This window comes from Megalops cyprinoides, chromosome 15 (genome assembly GCF_013368585.1).
Source record: "Megalops cyprinoides isolate fMegCyp1 chromosome 15, fMegCyp1.pri, whole genome shotgun sequence".
Classification (NCBI taxonomy): domain Eukaryota; kingdom Metazoa; phylum Chordata; class Actinopteri; order Elopiformes; family Megalopidae; genus Megalops; species Megalops cyprinoides.
Genome location: NC_050597.1, coordinates 24,560,320 through 24,576,989, shown reverse-complemented (window position 1 = coordinate 24,576,989; position 16,670 = coordinate 24,560,320). Strand labels below are relative to the sequence as shown.

At 49.4% G+C, this 16,670-nt stretch overlaps 1 protein-coding gene across 1 annotated transcript; it reads right to left on the bottom strand.

Moving 5' to 3' along the window:
• synpo2la (synaptopodin 2-like a) lies at positions 1–15,617 on the bottom strand. Its single transcript, XM_036547478.1, has 4 exons — positions 15,244–15,617; positions 9,823–9,974; positions 8,464–9,161; positions 1–2,816 (listed from the first exon to the last, which is right to left on the bottom strand). The coding sequence occupies exons 1-4, from the start codon at positions 15,343–15,345 to the stop codon at positions 436–438; spliced, it is 3,333 nt and encodes a 1,110-aa protein (XP_036403371.1). The 5' UTR covers positions 15,346–15,617; the 3' UTR covers positions 1–435.
• Positions 15,618–16,670: the final 1,053 nt, after the last annotated feature.

Genomic DNA, 16,670 nt, shown 5'->3' with positions numbered 1-16,670 from the left:
GAGGCCTCATTCCACATTATTATATTTCATACATGGCTACAGTTCTGAACAGCTCACTGATAAAAGCTGTTCTGTTCCTGTTGAATGGTAAACTTCATATACTTCAGTGAAGCAAAACAAAATATCTCTGCACTGGAAAACAAGTCGATCATACTTGATATTTTTATTTGGGGGGATTCAAATCAATATTCAACATTGTTCTGTCATATACATGCTTACTTCTGTATGTCAGGCCATTTAGAAATTTTTGTTGCTCCGTATTCTTTTGTGCTCCAATTGCAATTAATGATAGAATAAATATTTGGATTAAGTGAGTAATTTGGCATTGTGTAAATTCTTATCAATCTATATCATACAGACAGGAGGGGGAACGGGAAGCTGTCCCGTGTGGGAGCGCCGAGGTGGTGAGAGGTCTCCTACAGTGCAGGATCCCCATCAGTGGTGCATGGAACCAGGCCTCCACACGTTGGCCTGGATCCCCATCCTGGAGGCGACGAATCGGGGCTTGGGCGCCTGCAGGCCGGCCGCCCGGACGGGAAGCGGGCTGAGCTCGGGAGCGCTCTTAAACTGCTTTGCTGCCTGGAGGCTGCCGTATCCCAGGCCCGGGACTCGGGCAGGAGCCGGGGGCGGGAGGGAACTGGGGATCGGGGCGGTGGAAATTTTGGGCAGCTGTGGCAGAGCTCCCTGCGAGGCGGAGGGAGGGGAAGTGGGCGGGGACTGGGCAGGGGGAGGCGAGACGGAGTCGCACAGGGGCTCCCCCAGCGTGGTGGCGGAGCGCGGCGCGATCACGGTGGGCGTCAGGGTGGTGGGCGCCGACATGGGTGTGGGCGTGGAGAAGCGTTTGATCTCGTAGACGCGGGCGGCTTTGACCGGGATCTGCCTGGGCGAGGTCAGGGAGCTGCCCACCATCTGGCCGCCGTGGCGATGCATCGTGGACTGGTAGGAGGACCCGGAATGGGCGGGGCTTCCCCCAAAGCTGAACATAGCCGAGTTCAATTGGTAAGGCTGCCTCCTCATGACGTCAACCGCTTTGATGCCCTCTTTATGGGGGCCGCCCTTCTTTCCAGCCTTTGAAGCGTCGGCTGCTTTGACGCCACGCTGCGCCCCCGGTGGGCAGGAGGGGGACAGCAGAGGGTTGTAGCCGATGGGTGGAGGGGCGCGGATGTTGGGCGAGTATTTCCAGTGAGCTGGGAGAGAAGGCGCAGGAGAGGGGGCGCGGGGCTGGGCAGCGGGTGCCGGCTGCGCTGGCTGCTGGGGGGCGTTGTCCACCACGTACTGGTCCATGCGGCTCTGCCTACGGGCGAACAGCTTGGCGCCCTTGCCCTCCATCTGCGGGATGTGGGGCATCTCGGGGATCACGCGTGGCTTCGGGGCCACGGGGGGCGGCATCTTGCCCTTTGGGCCCTGCATGAAGTTGCAGGCCTCGGCCCCCAGGTTGAAGAAGTCCTCGTCCGGGCTGGACTCGAACCCCACCTCCGGCCCGGCCTTTGACCTCACGTCCAGGCACTGCACCATGGACAGCAGCTCGGGGTTGGGAGAGTTCTTCTTATCCTTGGGGAGCTGGAACATGGGCTTCGTGGTGCTTCGCCTGCGGGCGTCCTCCAGGATGCCGGTGCGGCCTGGGAGTCCAAGGGCCCTCTGCTCACGATGGGCCCTGGGCATGGGAGTAGGGGTGACGGGGGCAGCCACGGCTGGAGCTGGGGCTGCGGAAACCTGTGGACTGAGGGGCAACGATGGAGCTGAGGGTGTGATTACGGCAGGAGAAGGCATGCTGGGAAGGACGGGTGCAGCTGGTGTGGGAGAAGGAGAAAACGGATCCACAGGCACTGAGGAAGGAGGTGAGGAGGCCGCTGGGAGCGCACTGACGGGCGTTGGTCTGGCTGTGAGGTGGGGGGAGGTAGGGAGGACGGCTGGCTTGGCCTCAGAGGGCAGGGATGAGAAAGGGGGTGGGGCAGCCGCTGGCGTCGTAGCAGGGCGTGTCTTCTTAGCTACGCTGGGCCGGAATACAACAGGAGCGGTGGCAGCCCGGTGAGTGATGAAGCCAGGGGCGAAGGGCCGGGCGGTTCTGTTGAGGACGGAGCTGGAGGGCAGGTCTGGCAGCTGGGCGGTGGGCGAATCCGGCAGCTGGGCGAGGGGTAGCTGTGGCAGCGGGGTCACCGGGAGAGCCGGTGGGCTGGCAGGCTTGGGCGCCACGGCCGGGGGCGGCGCCACCACACTCTCCCCGTGCGCGGCGACGGAATCCCCGTTCATCACCGCAAAGCCAGGGGGCGGAGCCGGGGTGGGGATGTACGCCGGCGGTGGCTCCGCCTCTGCCGGGGGCGCTGGCGTCTCCGTCGGCTGCGGCGGGGGCGGGGCCTGCGCCTGTCTGGCAGCCGCCCTCTTGGCGTGCTCGGCCGCTCTCCTCCTCTGCTGCTCGAACAGCTTAGCGCCTTTCCCTGAGGTGGCGGTCAGGCCAGGGCTCTCCGTGCCGCCCGCCTCGTCACCGGCCGTCCCCGCGGGGGTCTTCTTCTCCAGGATGTCCAGGTAGTCACTGTCCCAGGTGGGGTCAGTGGAGGCGGCGAAGCCGTCCTCGTCGAACTCGGACTCGCTGCCGGGGAAGACGCCGTCCTCCTCGTGCGAGTCCTGCTGTATGTCCTCGTCCACGCTGCCGAAGCTCGTCAGGGTGTACTTCTTGGAGCGCTGCCGCCGCTTCTTGAACATCAGCACGCCCTTGGAGTGGGGGTTGGGCGCATCCGTCAGCAGGGAGGCGATGGTGCGGCACTTAGTGCGGGCCTCCTTCACCTGCTTGTCCTGCACACTGTCACCCCGGTTAAGCTCTGGTCATGGGCGAAAGAAGAAGGACAGGGGTCAGATAAATCAACATCTAACTCCCAGTTACATTTCAAAGTCATGGTTTATGCTTTCATGAAACACATGAAACACTTTGCCTCAATCATTGGTCATATGTGTTACTCATACATTATGACCAGAAATCAAACAGGAGTCGCCCACCAGCAATTATCCAGTTATCCTGCTTAAGATATGTAGAGATCTCTTGTTGATCTTTATCCAAGTTTATCCTTCATACTATTATAGACACTTATTAATTGAGCTTGGCACCTCTATATATACCTGCACTGTATTTATGAGTGCATACTGTTCTTTTGCTTTATTCACCATTCACATAAAGGCATTTCATCTAGTCAAGAGTAGCAGCTGTGTTGAAGCTGTTGTTTATTTCAGTTATCACAACGCTAAAATATGTTCTTTTGCTTGTTTCCATGCCAACCGGTCATGTTTAGTTCTCTTGTGCTGGAAGTCACTCCGGATAAGAGCGTCTGCTAAATGAATGCAATATAATGTAAAGAAAAATGAAACGAATGTAAAGGGAGACATCTTTCAGAGGGGCATCGATGCCGGGCGTGTGCCCCCGTTCACCGGAGCCGGACATTAAAAGATTGCAGGAGAGGCGCTCTGGGCAATTACTACATGTGACCTTTCCAACATGAGCCGGACGCATTAGTTTGGGTGATTACGGTGAGACAGGGAGGTTTTATCATTGACAAACAGCCGCGTCTGACCTTTGAAAGCGGGACCCCGTGAGCTCAGGCTCCAAAAGCAGTGTAAGTGCATTCAGCGGGAATTCATCTTTGTCATGCCAGCAAACTGCCGTCAGCAAAAGGCCTCAGAGGCCGGAGGCTTTTCAGAGCAACAACACGAGAAAGTGGAGTAAACAAGCCCTGGCCACCCTTTCAGGGGTCTCCTGTAAACAGATACGTTTTACTACGTGCTACAGAAGGCTGGGTAACACCCAGCAGCGTTCACATCTGCACACGAGCATTTGTTAGCGCTCATACACGCTCATAGCCGTAGTATGTTATGATAATCATGCAAATCCACACAGGTCCATTCGAAGTGTTAGCCAAGCGTGTGTGGATACGTGTAATTGTGTAGAATTACACATATTCATGGAGAGAGCCAACGCAACAGCAAGGCTAATACTGTGCATGGGGCAACAGAAAGGCCCTCCCAGCCAGGCTCCATAGCACTTCTGATCGTCAGGATTGGTTAGCTCACAGCCTGCAGGCTCCCAACACACATATCGGGCTTCTGTGACGGTACAGTTTCTGTTGTTTTCGCAGGTGATATATTGCCGCATTGTTGGAATGAAACGGTTGTTGCAGGTAGCAGCGAGCGACAATGAGCCACGGTAAATCTCACCCCCTAAAAATAAATTGGTACCCTTGTAAGACATTACTGTTACAAAGTCACCCTCAGGAGGGCATATCGGTGTTTATTAACATCTATAATACTGTGGGTAATATTTATAGATGCACACATTTATACTACCTCTTAAAACAGTACATGTGCAAATAGCATCCTGTATGCTTCCTCTGTTCCTACATTTATGCTTGTCAGTCAAGAGGTCAGGTAGCCTAGTTATGTATTAATTTAAGATTGTGCTCTGTCAGGAGTGGATTATAAATATAGCAGCAGGTTGGTTGCTAATGGTTATATAACAGAGCTCCATAATTAAGGGTTGTTAGATTTAGGGCATGCATTCAGATGAAGGCATATATAGAGTGTATATGAGGTATATCGTAGTTTTATATGATATTAATATGATATACTTATGATATATTTATGTTCGTATTTATATTAGATCATATTTATATGATATATTCCACATGCCAGAAATTCATAAATATGAGTTAATGTTTTACTGCAATATGTGCACATAGAAAATAAATAAGTAACATCTATTTATCATTAATTTTATCATGTACCACACATTCTTTATGCCGTTTTCAGATATCTGAGTCTGATATTTGAGTCTGTTGTAAACCTGTGGACTCTCAGCTCTGCGTGAAGTACTCTGATAATCTATTGTATGCGTCACAGTGAAAAAGTTCACTCTGTGAAATAAGCCCGTTCTTGTGGCGACTCCACTCCACCTGTACCATCACTTCACATCTGAGCACACTTCTGGGTAAGAGCCATTGGATTCGATGGCGGCTTGAGTTTCGATGACAGTTCTTCATGAAGTATCAACCCCCGCCACTTCATCAAGCAAAAATATCTTACTGCGTAAATGTTCGTAAGAGGTAAAACCGAGAGTCCGCGAAACACACATGCACTCGAAGAGGTAGTGAGCACTCAAAGAGGTGGTGACGCAGTGTCAGCCATTGTTCCCAGAGTTCCACAGTGTCTACACTCAGGGACTGAAAAATCTACCCTATGAGGCAGAGGCACTGTTTCATCTACAGCCCAAAATGTCTGGAAACTGTTTGCATTAAGGTCGGGCTTAAATAACATCTACAGTATTTATCTCAAAAAGAGAAGAAACAGGCAGGTCCCTTTTCCTCATTTTAATCATGATCTAATTTAATTTTTATTTGAATTTTTTTCTTGTTTAATACAGCCTCCCTATATGAAATGGTTTTACACATGCAAACAGATATTTGATATTTATGCATGTATTTATGTATTCATTTATTTACTTGTTTACTTTCTTGCTTATTTATTTATTTACTTAAATAGTCGATTGTAAAAATGTATTGTATCATTCACACAAATCCCCACACTAACATGTGAACTGGGCTCATGACCACAGGTCTTAATTCCCGCTGGGACATGACTCTGCTACCCTTCAACGAGGTACTTCATCTCAAATGCCTCAGTAAATATTCAGCTGTGATAACTAAACATTGTAAGGAATGTGTGCCAAGCAAAGAATAATGTTGTCTCCCTGTGTGCACCCATCCCCGCCTTCACCCCTCTCCCCCCGTAGCCCCCGTAGCTTTCCGATCGCTTGGCAGGACAGGTGCACACTCACCCTGTTTACCAAACCACGGTCTCTGTTCACCTGCTCTATTATTTCATCAGCGCGTTGACGGAGGGGAGCAGCTGCTAGGGCTAGTTCAGGGGTTCATATCCACCTACGTTCCGCACACCGCCCCGTCTGCCTCTCTCCTTTCACTCTAACAACCCCTCTCAACATACGCACACACACAGACACACAACTCCCCCACAATCACACGCACGCATGCACTTGTCTTTTCTATCAATGCTCATGTTCCTTCAGATATACATCAAAAACATTAACAGTTAAATTTCACTGAAGCATTAAATAATTGCCCTTCAGGTGGAATCTAGGTCTTGATCTACCCTCAGTCCCTAGCTGCAGACCTGTTGCTGCCAAATGACTTCTTCCTGAACATTTTAGGAGGAAAATGTATTAAAATGTACTGCATCACAAACTTTTTAACATCACTTGTTAAATATAAACAGGAACTGGATCTTTGTGGATTGTGAAACATATTAGTAATTACATTCAACTTTCAGTCTGTTGAAACCAAGCCTACAGCAGAGCAATGCATATAAGGACAACACGCTATATGCCATAAAGTTATCTCAGCACAGGGTGTACTGCAGTTCCAAGCACAACTGTCACTCCACAAACCTGCTCTACAGTTTTTTCATGAGAAATATTACCCCCAGCTGAAAGTCCCCATATAGTCCCCAGGGCCTAGGTCTCAGTCTTTATCATTGTGGACACAACACCCAGGCCCTAGACCTGGCCTCCAAGGAGTCAACAATATTAGAAGTTAGACATTTCAATAGTTGGCCAGACTAGTTAGAGTCTGTTAGTTAGACTAGACATAGCTAGTTAGTAGAGGTTCAAGTGCATGAAACCATAAATTTGAGGTTTTTTTGAAAGGAAAACAAAGATTAAGACATAAGGAACTGCTTTAGGTGGTTGTATTTCAGGTGGTCAGGTGTGCGTGGAAGAGCTGTGTCTTCAGATGTTTCTTGAAAATAGTGAGGGACTCAGCAAATCGGATGTGTGGAAGTTCATTCCACCATCGAGGGACAACAAAACAGAAAGTTCTGGATAGTGCCTCCAGGCACCATCCCCTTACTGCATCTTCCTACTCTGTAGCTTCATGTATACGACCCCCAGGGTCACGATATTAAGCCCCTCAGGTCCAGGCATTAATTTTAGCCCTGAGTAATATGTGCTAACCTACGATTTAGTTCCACGTGTCTTCTCTTTTTATTATTTTTACCAGTACATTCCTGCCCTGAGCACAGCCTCTCACTCCCGCAAACTGCTTTGCAAACAACAAAACGCACCTCTGAGAGGGAAAAACAGGGCAGCGTGCCAGCGCGTGGAATCAGATCGTCAGACACCTGTAACGGGAGAGCATTCCTGCATCCCTGCCTCTCCCCACCTCCCCGCGCCTGCTGCACAAACACACGCGCTTCAGCTGTTACAGTCTGTGACGCTGGTGTGTAATACATCAGCTGGCTGTTACGTGTGGCAGGGTAATCGGCGTGCGCTGTCCGACTCTATTAATACCGGCAGGGTGGTACGAGCTCTTGCCTGCGTGAGAGAGGAGGCCATCTTGGTGCGTGCGTGAGTGTGTGCGCGTGTTTTTGTGCGCGTGTGTGTGCCTTCGTGTTTGCAGCATAGACTAATGCACTGCTATACATTTTTCTGTGTGCGCATATGTGTGTGTGTATGAAAGTGTGTGTGTGTTTAAGTGTGTGTGTGTGTGTGGTTTTGAGTGTGTGTATGCGTGTGTGTGTGTAAGTTTGAGTGTGTGTGTGTGTGTGTTTGAATGTGCGTGTGTTTGTGTGCGTGTGTGTGTGTGTGTGTGCGCGCATGTGTGTGTGTGTGTTTGAGTGTGCGTGTGTTTGTGTGCGTGTGTGTGTGTGTGACTGTGTGTGTGTGTGTGACTGTGTGTGTGCGTTCCAGTCTGCATGTGCTTATGAGGGAGGGTAGGAGCCACGTGGCCGCTTGACAGCAGACGGCAGCTGGAGATGCCAGTGCCACTGCGCAGGCGCGCCTCTTATCGGACAGGAGCGCGGGATAAATATAGCTCCAGGCTCTGCGCTGGTCTCCGTAGTGACAGCGGGTGACACTCCTCCACTCTTCAGAGAGTTGCATATTGGAAGTCACGGCACTGCTCAGAAGCACTCTGTGCCTCGAACCGCACAGCTTTACAGATGTGCAACGCCCTCGCGCAATGTGACGGCACATTAACAACAAAAATCCACCAGAAAATGACCAAACTTGTGGCATTGCAAGCTTGACCTATCCCACTTTGTCTTGCATGGTTCTGAAATGGAGTGTTCCTAAAGATGGAATAAGTCTCGCTCTTCTGCAGTACATTTTGACAGAGAAAATACTAGGGTGTTACTTTCTTGGCGACCCTTCCGTATTGATATTTTAAGCTGTCATCTAAAAATATGCACGGCGCGAATGTGGGGGAGAGATGGAGTTTAAGGTGGATTGGTCATGGGCTATCCCTGCTGAGCGCTACTCACAGTCAGAACCCACTGCCTCAGGTCCAGCTCTGTGGGGGGTGCTTACTATCTGTTACTATCTGACAGACAAATCCTAGTGGAGAAATGATTTGGTTGCTATCTGGGCAGCAGGCCATGGTGGGGTGATGCTGGCTGTAAGCTGGTACTCACTGGCTTGCTTGGCTTTGTCCATGTATGTGACGGTCAGCTCCTCATCCACGGGGTTGTCCACGGGCCCCACCATGGGGACCAGCTGCTTCCGGGACGCCAGGAGCAGGGCCTCCTTGGCCCGTTCGGGGGACACCAGCGGGGGCAGGCTCTGCGGCTCCTGGAAGCCGCTGTCCTCCTCGGTGGCTCCGTCGCGAGGGTTCTGGTCGTCCGTGCTGACGGAGGAGTTCTCCGTGGAGGTCTCGGTGTGGGAGGACCACTCCCCCCGCGTGGGCTGGTACACCACCTCGCGGCGCGCCACGCCGGGCACGGCCTCCGGCGGGCCCCCGGGGCCCTGCGCCAGGGCGTCGGGGGCGCTGTCGTAGCCGCTCATCTCCGACGTCTCCTCGGGCGACGCCCGCCCGGAGGTCTTGCCGGGAGAGCTGCTCGGGCTGCGCCGCTTCTGCCGCCGCTGCTTCTCGTGCACGATGTCGGCGTCGCTGTCCGTCTCGCCGTAGTACGCCTCGCTCCCCGGCGGGGACGTCACCCGGCTCCGCCCCCCGGGAGACACCAGCGCCGCCTGGTGGACCTCTCGCACCGTCGCCTGAGGGGGTTTGGAGGCGGGGGGAGTCATGGCCCGCAGGGCAGCCCGGTACTCCTTGTCGATGCGCGGGGACGGAGCCCGGGTCAGCAGCACCACGGACTGGAATCCCGCTGGAGCTCTGTGGAGGAACAGAACAACTGTCTCGATGAACACATGCAGGCCAATCACAGGGCACAACACCGCACTGCGTAATAAAGCACAAAGATGTAACAAATGAATAAAGCATGTTAAAAAATACAGAATTCATCAATCCCTCAGGGTCTTCTGGTCTTCTCTGAGGCTGTCAGTAGTGTTACAACTTAGAATTGAAGTGTAATAAACTTCTCATGGAGGCCTTCATTTAAATCCATTTTATTTTATTTTTGTCTTACGAACCTCCTAACCAACGGTGACCATTAGTAGTCGTAGTAAGAAATGAGGCATCATGCCACATTTTGCATAATGACACTCCACTTCAGAGACCTCCCGTGCAGTCCCCGAATGTTCAGTCAAGCACAACCAGCACATTCCCAAGTCTTACAGCGTTAAAGCGACATATCACAGAGAATGAAATCTCAATGTTAAAAGCCAATTCAATGGTCATTAAAAATGAAACTATGCAAAAGTATTCGATTGGACATACAAAGCCCACACAAAGTTGCTGGCCTTTAGAGACAGATTATGCATTCTTCACATGTCCAACCAAACACTTTCCCAGGATCACTATTTCAGCTAAGAGAGTGCCTTTCAAGAAGGACATGTCCATCTGTATTGGTGGCAATTAGTCATGCAGTGCTGACCTTCTGACGCGTATGTGCAGCGTTCCTGGGGTGCTGTCGATCAGATTCATCGCCTGGGCGTGGGACAGCTCCCCGCATGAGCTCTCATTGATGGACACCAACTCATCCGCCTCTCGTAGTCCTGCCCGGCATGCTTTGCTGCGCTTACGCACCTACACCAGCAGAGGGAGACACAAGAAAAAACAAAATATGATGCTGATGCTTGGTGGCTCACAGCAGGAATACTGTATGTCTCACATATTAACAGTGATGAAAGTGGACTTTAAAAATCTACAATTGTGCCCAATGTACTTTCAGTCAATATAATTCATCTTCTTAGCGAACATTGGGGAACATTTCAATGGTGGGTCCGTTTCTTCTTAACAGACATTTGGGTCTCGATAGTAATGAACAATTTAAACCCAAGGGAGCACACGGGACAATTGCCTGATAGCCCAGACATGGCCTGAATGAGTTCTAAATCTCTCCAGCACATGGGCCAGCTGCAGCCCCCTCAAACGCCCCTCTCCGAATCAGACATTCCATTAGCCGTGTAATCATAAACCCAAGTGAACCTGACCGCTGCACCGCGCCGCTCCTCCTATAGTTCGTGACATGTGCTGACCTCATCAGCGCCGCTTGGACTTTACTTCCACAAACTGACATTACGGCCGGAGCCAGGCACAAATTGGGCTCTGACTAAGGACGCGTGCGGCAGGCAATCAGATGGGAAACGACAGGCTATACGTGAAAAGAGATGTAAGGCACGTTGCGGACTGATGTCATGCAGATCTAAAGGAAGCCTGACACAGGCCTTTGTGCACGCTCCCAGGAGCAGCATGCATACTCCAGTGACTCCAGTCACTCGGAAGGAGTTTTTCTAAATTAAGGGAGCTGGCGAACTCGTTCCCCCCCCCCTCCGGCTGTACTAATTGAAAAAGCAACCATCTCCTTAAGGAAGCGTACAGGGCAAATTACACGGCGAGGAGGGATCTGATTACGGGCAGAAATCAATTACCAAAAGCAAAGGTCAGGCGGCTTTGGGGGGGGGATGTACATTTTTCTGCCCGAGTGGTGAAAGGGAAATGACAGATCATGACAGAATAAAAAGGTCATTTCGGGATCCCCGAACTACCAACCGCCGTGGTGTTCTCATCCCAAAAGGTGCCTGTGGACTCTGAGGAAGCCGATGCCAGTCCCAGAACACCAACCGCTGGGAGGTAGATTGTCAATCAGAGATCTCTCCACCCCGTTAGTGGCAGAGGTGTAGATCCGTAATGGCGCACAAATTGCCTGGGTAACGAATCGCGGGGCCCTGTCACGCTAATCATCGTCAGCGAGCAACATCTGCTTCTCCATCTTCAGACTGAAATGATTCCTGCGGGGACTTCATCTACGTCGCCCGGCTGGATGAGGTAACCGGCGCAGGTTTCCGTTTAAGCGGAAGAATCTCCGGAGGCGCTCGGCAGATGGTGCCGCAATTTGTCTGGATTCCTCGGGTTCACTGAGCAGATGAAAACAAATGGCTGGCACCTACAGAGCCTCTTAGCTCGCCGGGAGATGCCGGGAGGCAGGGCAATTGGCATAATCAACAACCAGGTCCAGCCTGGCATTAAGCGGCTGACTCAGTTAGGTTCGTATTGTCCGAAGGTGCAGTGACTCTGAGCAGAAGCTGCAAAAACTTGGAATCTGGAACGCCAGAGACGTTTGGCATCCTGGCAAGACATGATTACATTTACATACGTTATATCGAATATCACATCATATTTAAAAGACATCAGTATATCATATCAGAAAGTATGCTGCTTCAATTGGTCTATTGGTCTATGTCCAACTTATGGCATTACTTGAGGCAACATTAAACACTGTAAAACAAACTTTATTTCTAAAAAAAAAAAAGTTCTTGGCTGGTTGTTTTTATATTTAGTCTGCCTTGTAGCTCCATGTTTGATTGTGCTGTTGCTTAGCTCTGATGTTATCACTCGCTGCTTTATAGGTATAGCTTCGTTCAAGCAACCTGTAACCACTAAAGATTTCTTCCATTTTTATTGATTATTGTAAGCATGAGCATCTACAATAACGTGCACAAATGATGATGAACACACCATCTATTACCGTCTGTGATCCCTAATGAGATTTGTGGCCTCTTGAGCAAATTTCTCCATGACAATATGATACATATGATATTGTTCTTGCACCATCAAATAGACTGTGGGTGGAAACTCAGTGGAAAGCAGAAAAGAGAAGTCAGAGACTGCATGTGGTGAGACTGTGAGGGAGGGATGAAGGGGGGTGAAGGGTAATCTCTCTCCACGGAGGACGTTATCATTTGGAAAGAGTGGAGGCAGAAGGGGGAACAGGCGCGGGTACAGAGGGAGCGGCAAGGGCGAGCGTGTTGAGCTGTGTCTCTGCTTGTCGTTGTCGTTGGCACAATCGCGTCCCGGCGTCCAGGCCTGCTGCGACGTGGCTTGACAGCAGCGGAGGTGCCGCAGACGTTGTCCGCATGCCGCTGCGTGACCGCTGTCCTCATGACCACTTCAGCGACAAATACCAGCCAGGGCAAGGCCGCCTCAGCCTTTATCGCCCCCCCCCGGCCCCCCCCCCCCCCCCAGGGTCACCCCGACGATGAGCTCAAGGCCTCCCGCGGTCCCTCCCTCACGAGGACCAGCGGAAACCGAACCGCAGAGTATCCCCTTGTCACTGTGCAGCAGGTGCATTCTTCTTTTGTACCCCGCGTTCAATAAACACCTGGTGTGAGATTTATCTGTTATCATCCAGTCAATCTGGCAAAGTCTGTGCCAGTGACATTTGTGGTGTTGATGGAGTCGCTTGCCATGAGTCAGATTAATCCTATTAGAACAAACGGCCACGTGTCTCTGATTGGGGGGTGGACATTTAATAGCCAGTCACCTTGTGTCTCTCCTGCCCTTTCGGTACGGTACAAAAACCTGCCGTGGGAATGGCGTGGTTGATTGGTTGCCACGGCAGCTGCCACATTGGTGGGGATCTTTCAATAACATAACCCCCCCCAACACACACACCCACACACCTATATGGAGACATGCCATTTCCTCACATGCCCCAATAAATACACCTCATACCACCGCAAGTCATGGGGGGCCAATCTGTTTTAAATTAGAGGCCGTATACTGTACCGTTCCGCGCTGCCATTTTGTGCCGCGATTTGAATCCCTTGAATAATATACAAGTCAGCTCCAGGGGATGGATTACAAAGGAGCATTGCCAGGATGCTGGAATTCCACTAATCTGGATGGGTTACTAATGTGCTGAGGTCGAGAGGTGTCTCAGGATAGAATAGGATAGGCCCAGAGGAGTTGTGATTATTAAGTGTCATGTTTAACAGGCTGTAAGAGTGACTGGAAGCTCTGAATAGCTCGTTTAAGAGCTGTGCTCGACAGAGAAAGTGCTGCCCCACAAATGGAGGGGGGCAGTAAAACCAGGTGGTTGCCTGGCTCTTTTTAGCAGGTGAGGGGGGGGGGGGTCGGGGATTCACATTTGGGTTTTAAAAACGGAAGGCTCTAAATATCAACTCGGGGAGCTCGGATATTGATGGGGACAATTTTTTAACCCCAGGACTGAAACAAAAACCTCTCTTGACCTTATGGCCAGTCCCCAATCCAGCAACCCTGCCTGAGGCTCGGCCACCCAGAATAGCCCCTGGACCAAAGCAGAAAAAAAAACACATTTCGCAGAGTCAACACTCAGCAAATGTGGTTTCTGTGTTTGTGTGTGTACTGTACGAGCACCGCTCTTCTACTCCCAAACGGCATGTACGTGGAGGATCAGAGAGAGCGAGATCTTCATAAATATTTTTGGTGATTGAGAAAGACAAATATCTAGCAAAGCGATAAGACGCTGGATATTTCTTCTGTGCGTCTGGCCTAAATCAGGATCAGGAAAAGCTGAGACAGTGACCTTTTGAATAAGCTTTTTCTGCCTCCTGTTTTAATACTTGAGTTAAGCCAAGGCTATGAAAATGATTCTTCTCGGGATAATTGAATTATCTTATGGCAAAAGGGTCATTGAGTTCTTTACCTTAACCTTAGGTTTTTACACAACTCAAATTCTCACATTGTTTTCTCACAAGTTTCTCCCTTAAAAGGGAAATTCTGCAATATTTCTGTTTGATTTTTATCATTTTTATTGTCATTCTGTCAAAAGATGTAGTTAAGAGTGAAAGAGTTAACGGTGTTTTAAAGGGTATTTGCACATGTGCAGTTATATATTAACATGTTGTAACTGTACTCCATCATACGAGCATACTATATCTAATAACAGAATTAAATTATTCCAAACAAAAAATAAAACTACCATTATTATTTCATCTCTTGCAAGTTGATAAATAAATATTGTTCTAGAACTCACAGCTTATTTTATTTTCTTTAAATAAAAATGGCACCATATTTGGTACAGTATGTGGTTCTCCTCATTGGCTTGTTTTAGGAAAATTGCCAATAGCTAAAACCATTTTTATTTTGTGAAAAAAATGCAGTACCATATGTGAAAACTTTTGCAATAACAGCATTGAAATATGCCTTTTTGTATATTTTATATAAAAATATCCCACAAGTAATCTAAAACACCCCCATCCCCAAATTAAAATAAATAAATAATAATAAAAAAGAAGACTCCGCCAAAGGAGCAGGGGTCAAACTGACACTCATCGTGAGAAAGTGACCTCTTTCATTCCAGACTCAGACTTGAACTCAGCAATTCTTTCAGGCATTCTGCAGTGACACATGGGAAACAAAGACATCCAGCCAATGGGAGTTCTCCACTCACACACACGAAAACAATGCAGATTCAAAGACAGATTCTAGAATCTCAAGGCTTTATTCTAATATTTGATTGCCAAATAATCGTTGCTAATCTTAACTTCTAAATGAACTTCTCTCAACTACGATTGAACTATGTCCAAAGACATTTTGAGATATCACACATAAATCCATTACGGTATGCACGCAGTCATCACGTAGTATGTGAGATTATTTCATCAACTTAATCCTCACACGTACCATAACCTTTAGCCACTGCCACAGACCACACCAAATGCAGAAATAAAAGTGACTACCCTACAGTTAGACCTGGAGGCTTAAAGTTCACAGCATCATGTATCTCTCCATGGACTCCATTTGAGCACCAGAAGGGTGCATGACTCATTAGCACAGTACGGCCCACCTCTGGCCTCTTAGGCAACCAAAGGCCATTTGAAACATTTTCAAAAAGAGTTTCTGCGTCTCTCAGACCAATACAGATGAACGCTAATAGCAGTCAGAATGAATTTTCATGATGAGGAAAAACAGAAGGTAAGCCCATCACAAAAAAAAAAAAAAATGACCCCAACAAGTTCAAGTCTCAGCTCACAGCCTCCACTCACTCGCTACACCCCCTTTGATCCTAAGCTATTTCCCAGACCCTTACCTTGGCCACCTGGAGTGGTTTTTTGTGCTCGGCTCCCCCCTGCAGCCGAAAGCCCCACGGCGCTCCTCCAGATAGAGTGATCACAACCTCCTCCGCGACCATTCTTCAGGCTTATCTCACAACCCCCTTCACGTCTATCCGTCTGTCCGTCCGTCTGTCTTTGTTTGGGGGGCCCCCTTTTAATAGTCTTTAGCCATGCTTGATGCAGGCCCCCTCAGTTGAAGGCTCCTTGGTTTTTTCACGCAGCAACAATGTCCACCCCAGTACCTGGGTGGACACACACACACATGCGCGTGCGGGCACACACACACTCCCTGACTGGGGCTCTGCTGAGGAGCAGGCTGGGACACTTAAAATAGAGAGGGGCGCTGACCGCAGTGGTTGCTTACACCGTGGAATGCTGTGCGGTCGGGGGGAGGATCCAAGCCCTCCCCGTCCCCTTCCCCGTCCGACACACTTGTCCTGTCAATCTGGCCCTCTGCTCCGCCAAGGGATGCTGATAGTCTGTCCAAAACCCTAAAGAGGGTGGGGGGTAGATTCGGGTTGCCTAATTTAGGAACATGATTCCAGCGAGAAGTGTCACATACAAAGGGCGGGGTGCAGGTATCAGGAAAGAAAACACAAATTAGACAGAAAAATCTGATGGCCAAATTGACAGCAGGAGCATAACAGATCATATAGATGGATTGCTGACACTGTAAAGTGAAATACATTAAGCAAGACCTTTTTTATCTAACTAGAGAGGGAACTGAGTGAACCGAGTGAAACATGTTGCTACACTATTACCATAAAGTGGTAGATTATTAATACAACTTAATTAAAACTTGTAGAACTAGACAGTAATAGGAATTACATGTGAGTGTGATATAGAACTTGATGCCATATCTACTGACTTTGAATTTGTTTACCAAGAAATGTTCGGTTTCTTAGTGCGCAGAGTGCGCAATCACAATATCCTGGCCACCAAAGGATCAGTTGGGCTTTACCCACAATCCTCTGCCTTGATGTTCTGGCTGAGGAGTGAAACCATAACACCACCCCTGCATTCCAGCACAAGGTCTCTCCCTTCCAAAGAGGGAGAATGAACCAGGGGGTCCTGGCACCTAGCCCATACTCCAAACAGACATCCCTAGATATCTCTGTCCTGACAGAGAACTAACTAATGAAAAATTTGGACAGGCCAAGCAGTGATGAGTTACTAGCAACAGAAAGTCTGGGTCAAAACAGTTAAACATTATCATGTTTACACCAAACACAAAGAGATCAGTAAGAAGTAAACCAGTTATCGTCAATTGAAAATGTTTGCTCTCAACTGGAATTCAACTTCATTAGGCCAAGTGCTGCTTGAGTGATTTTTCTGTAATATGATTAGGTTCAGCAGTGGCACTATCACCACAAGTAAACCCAAAAAAGCCACAGTATAATTA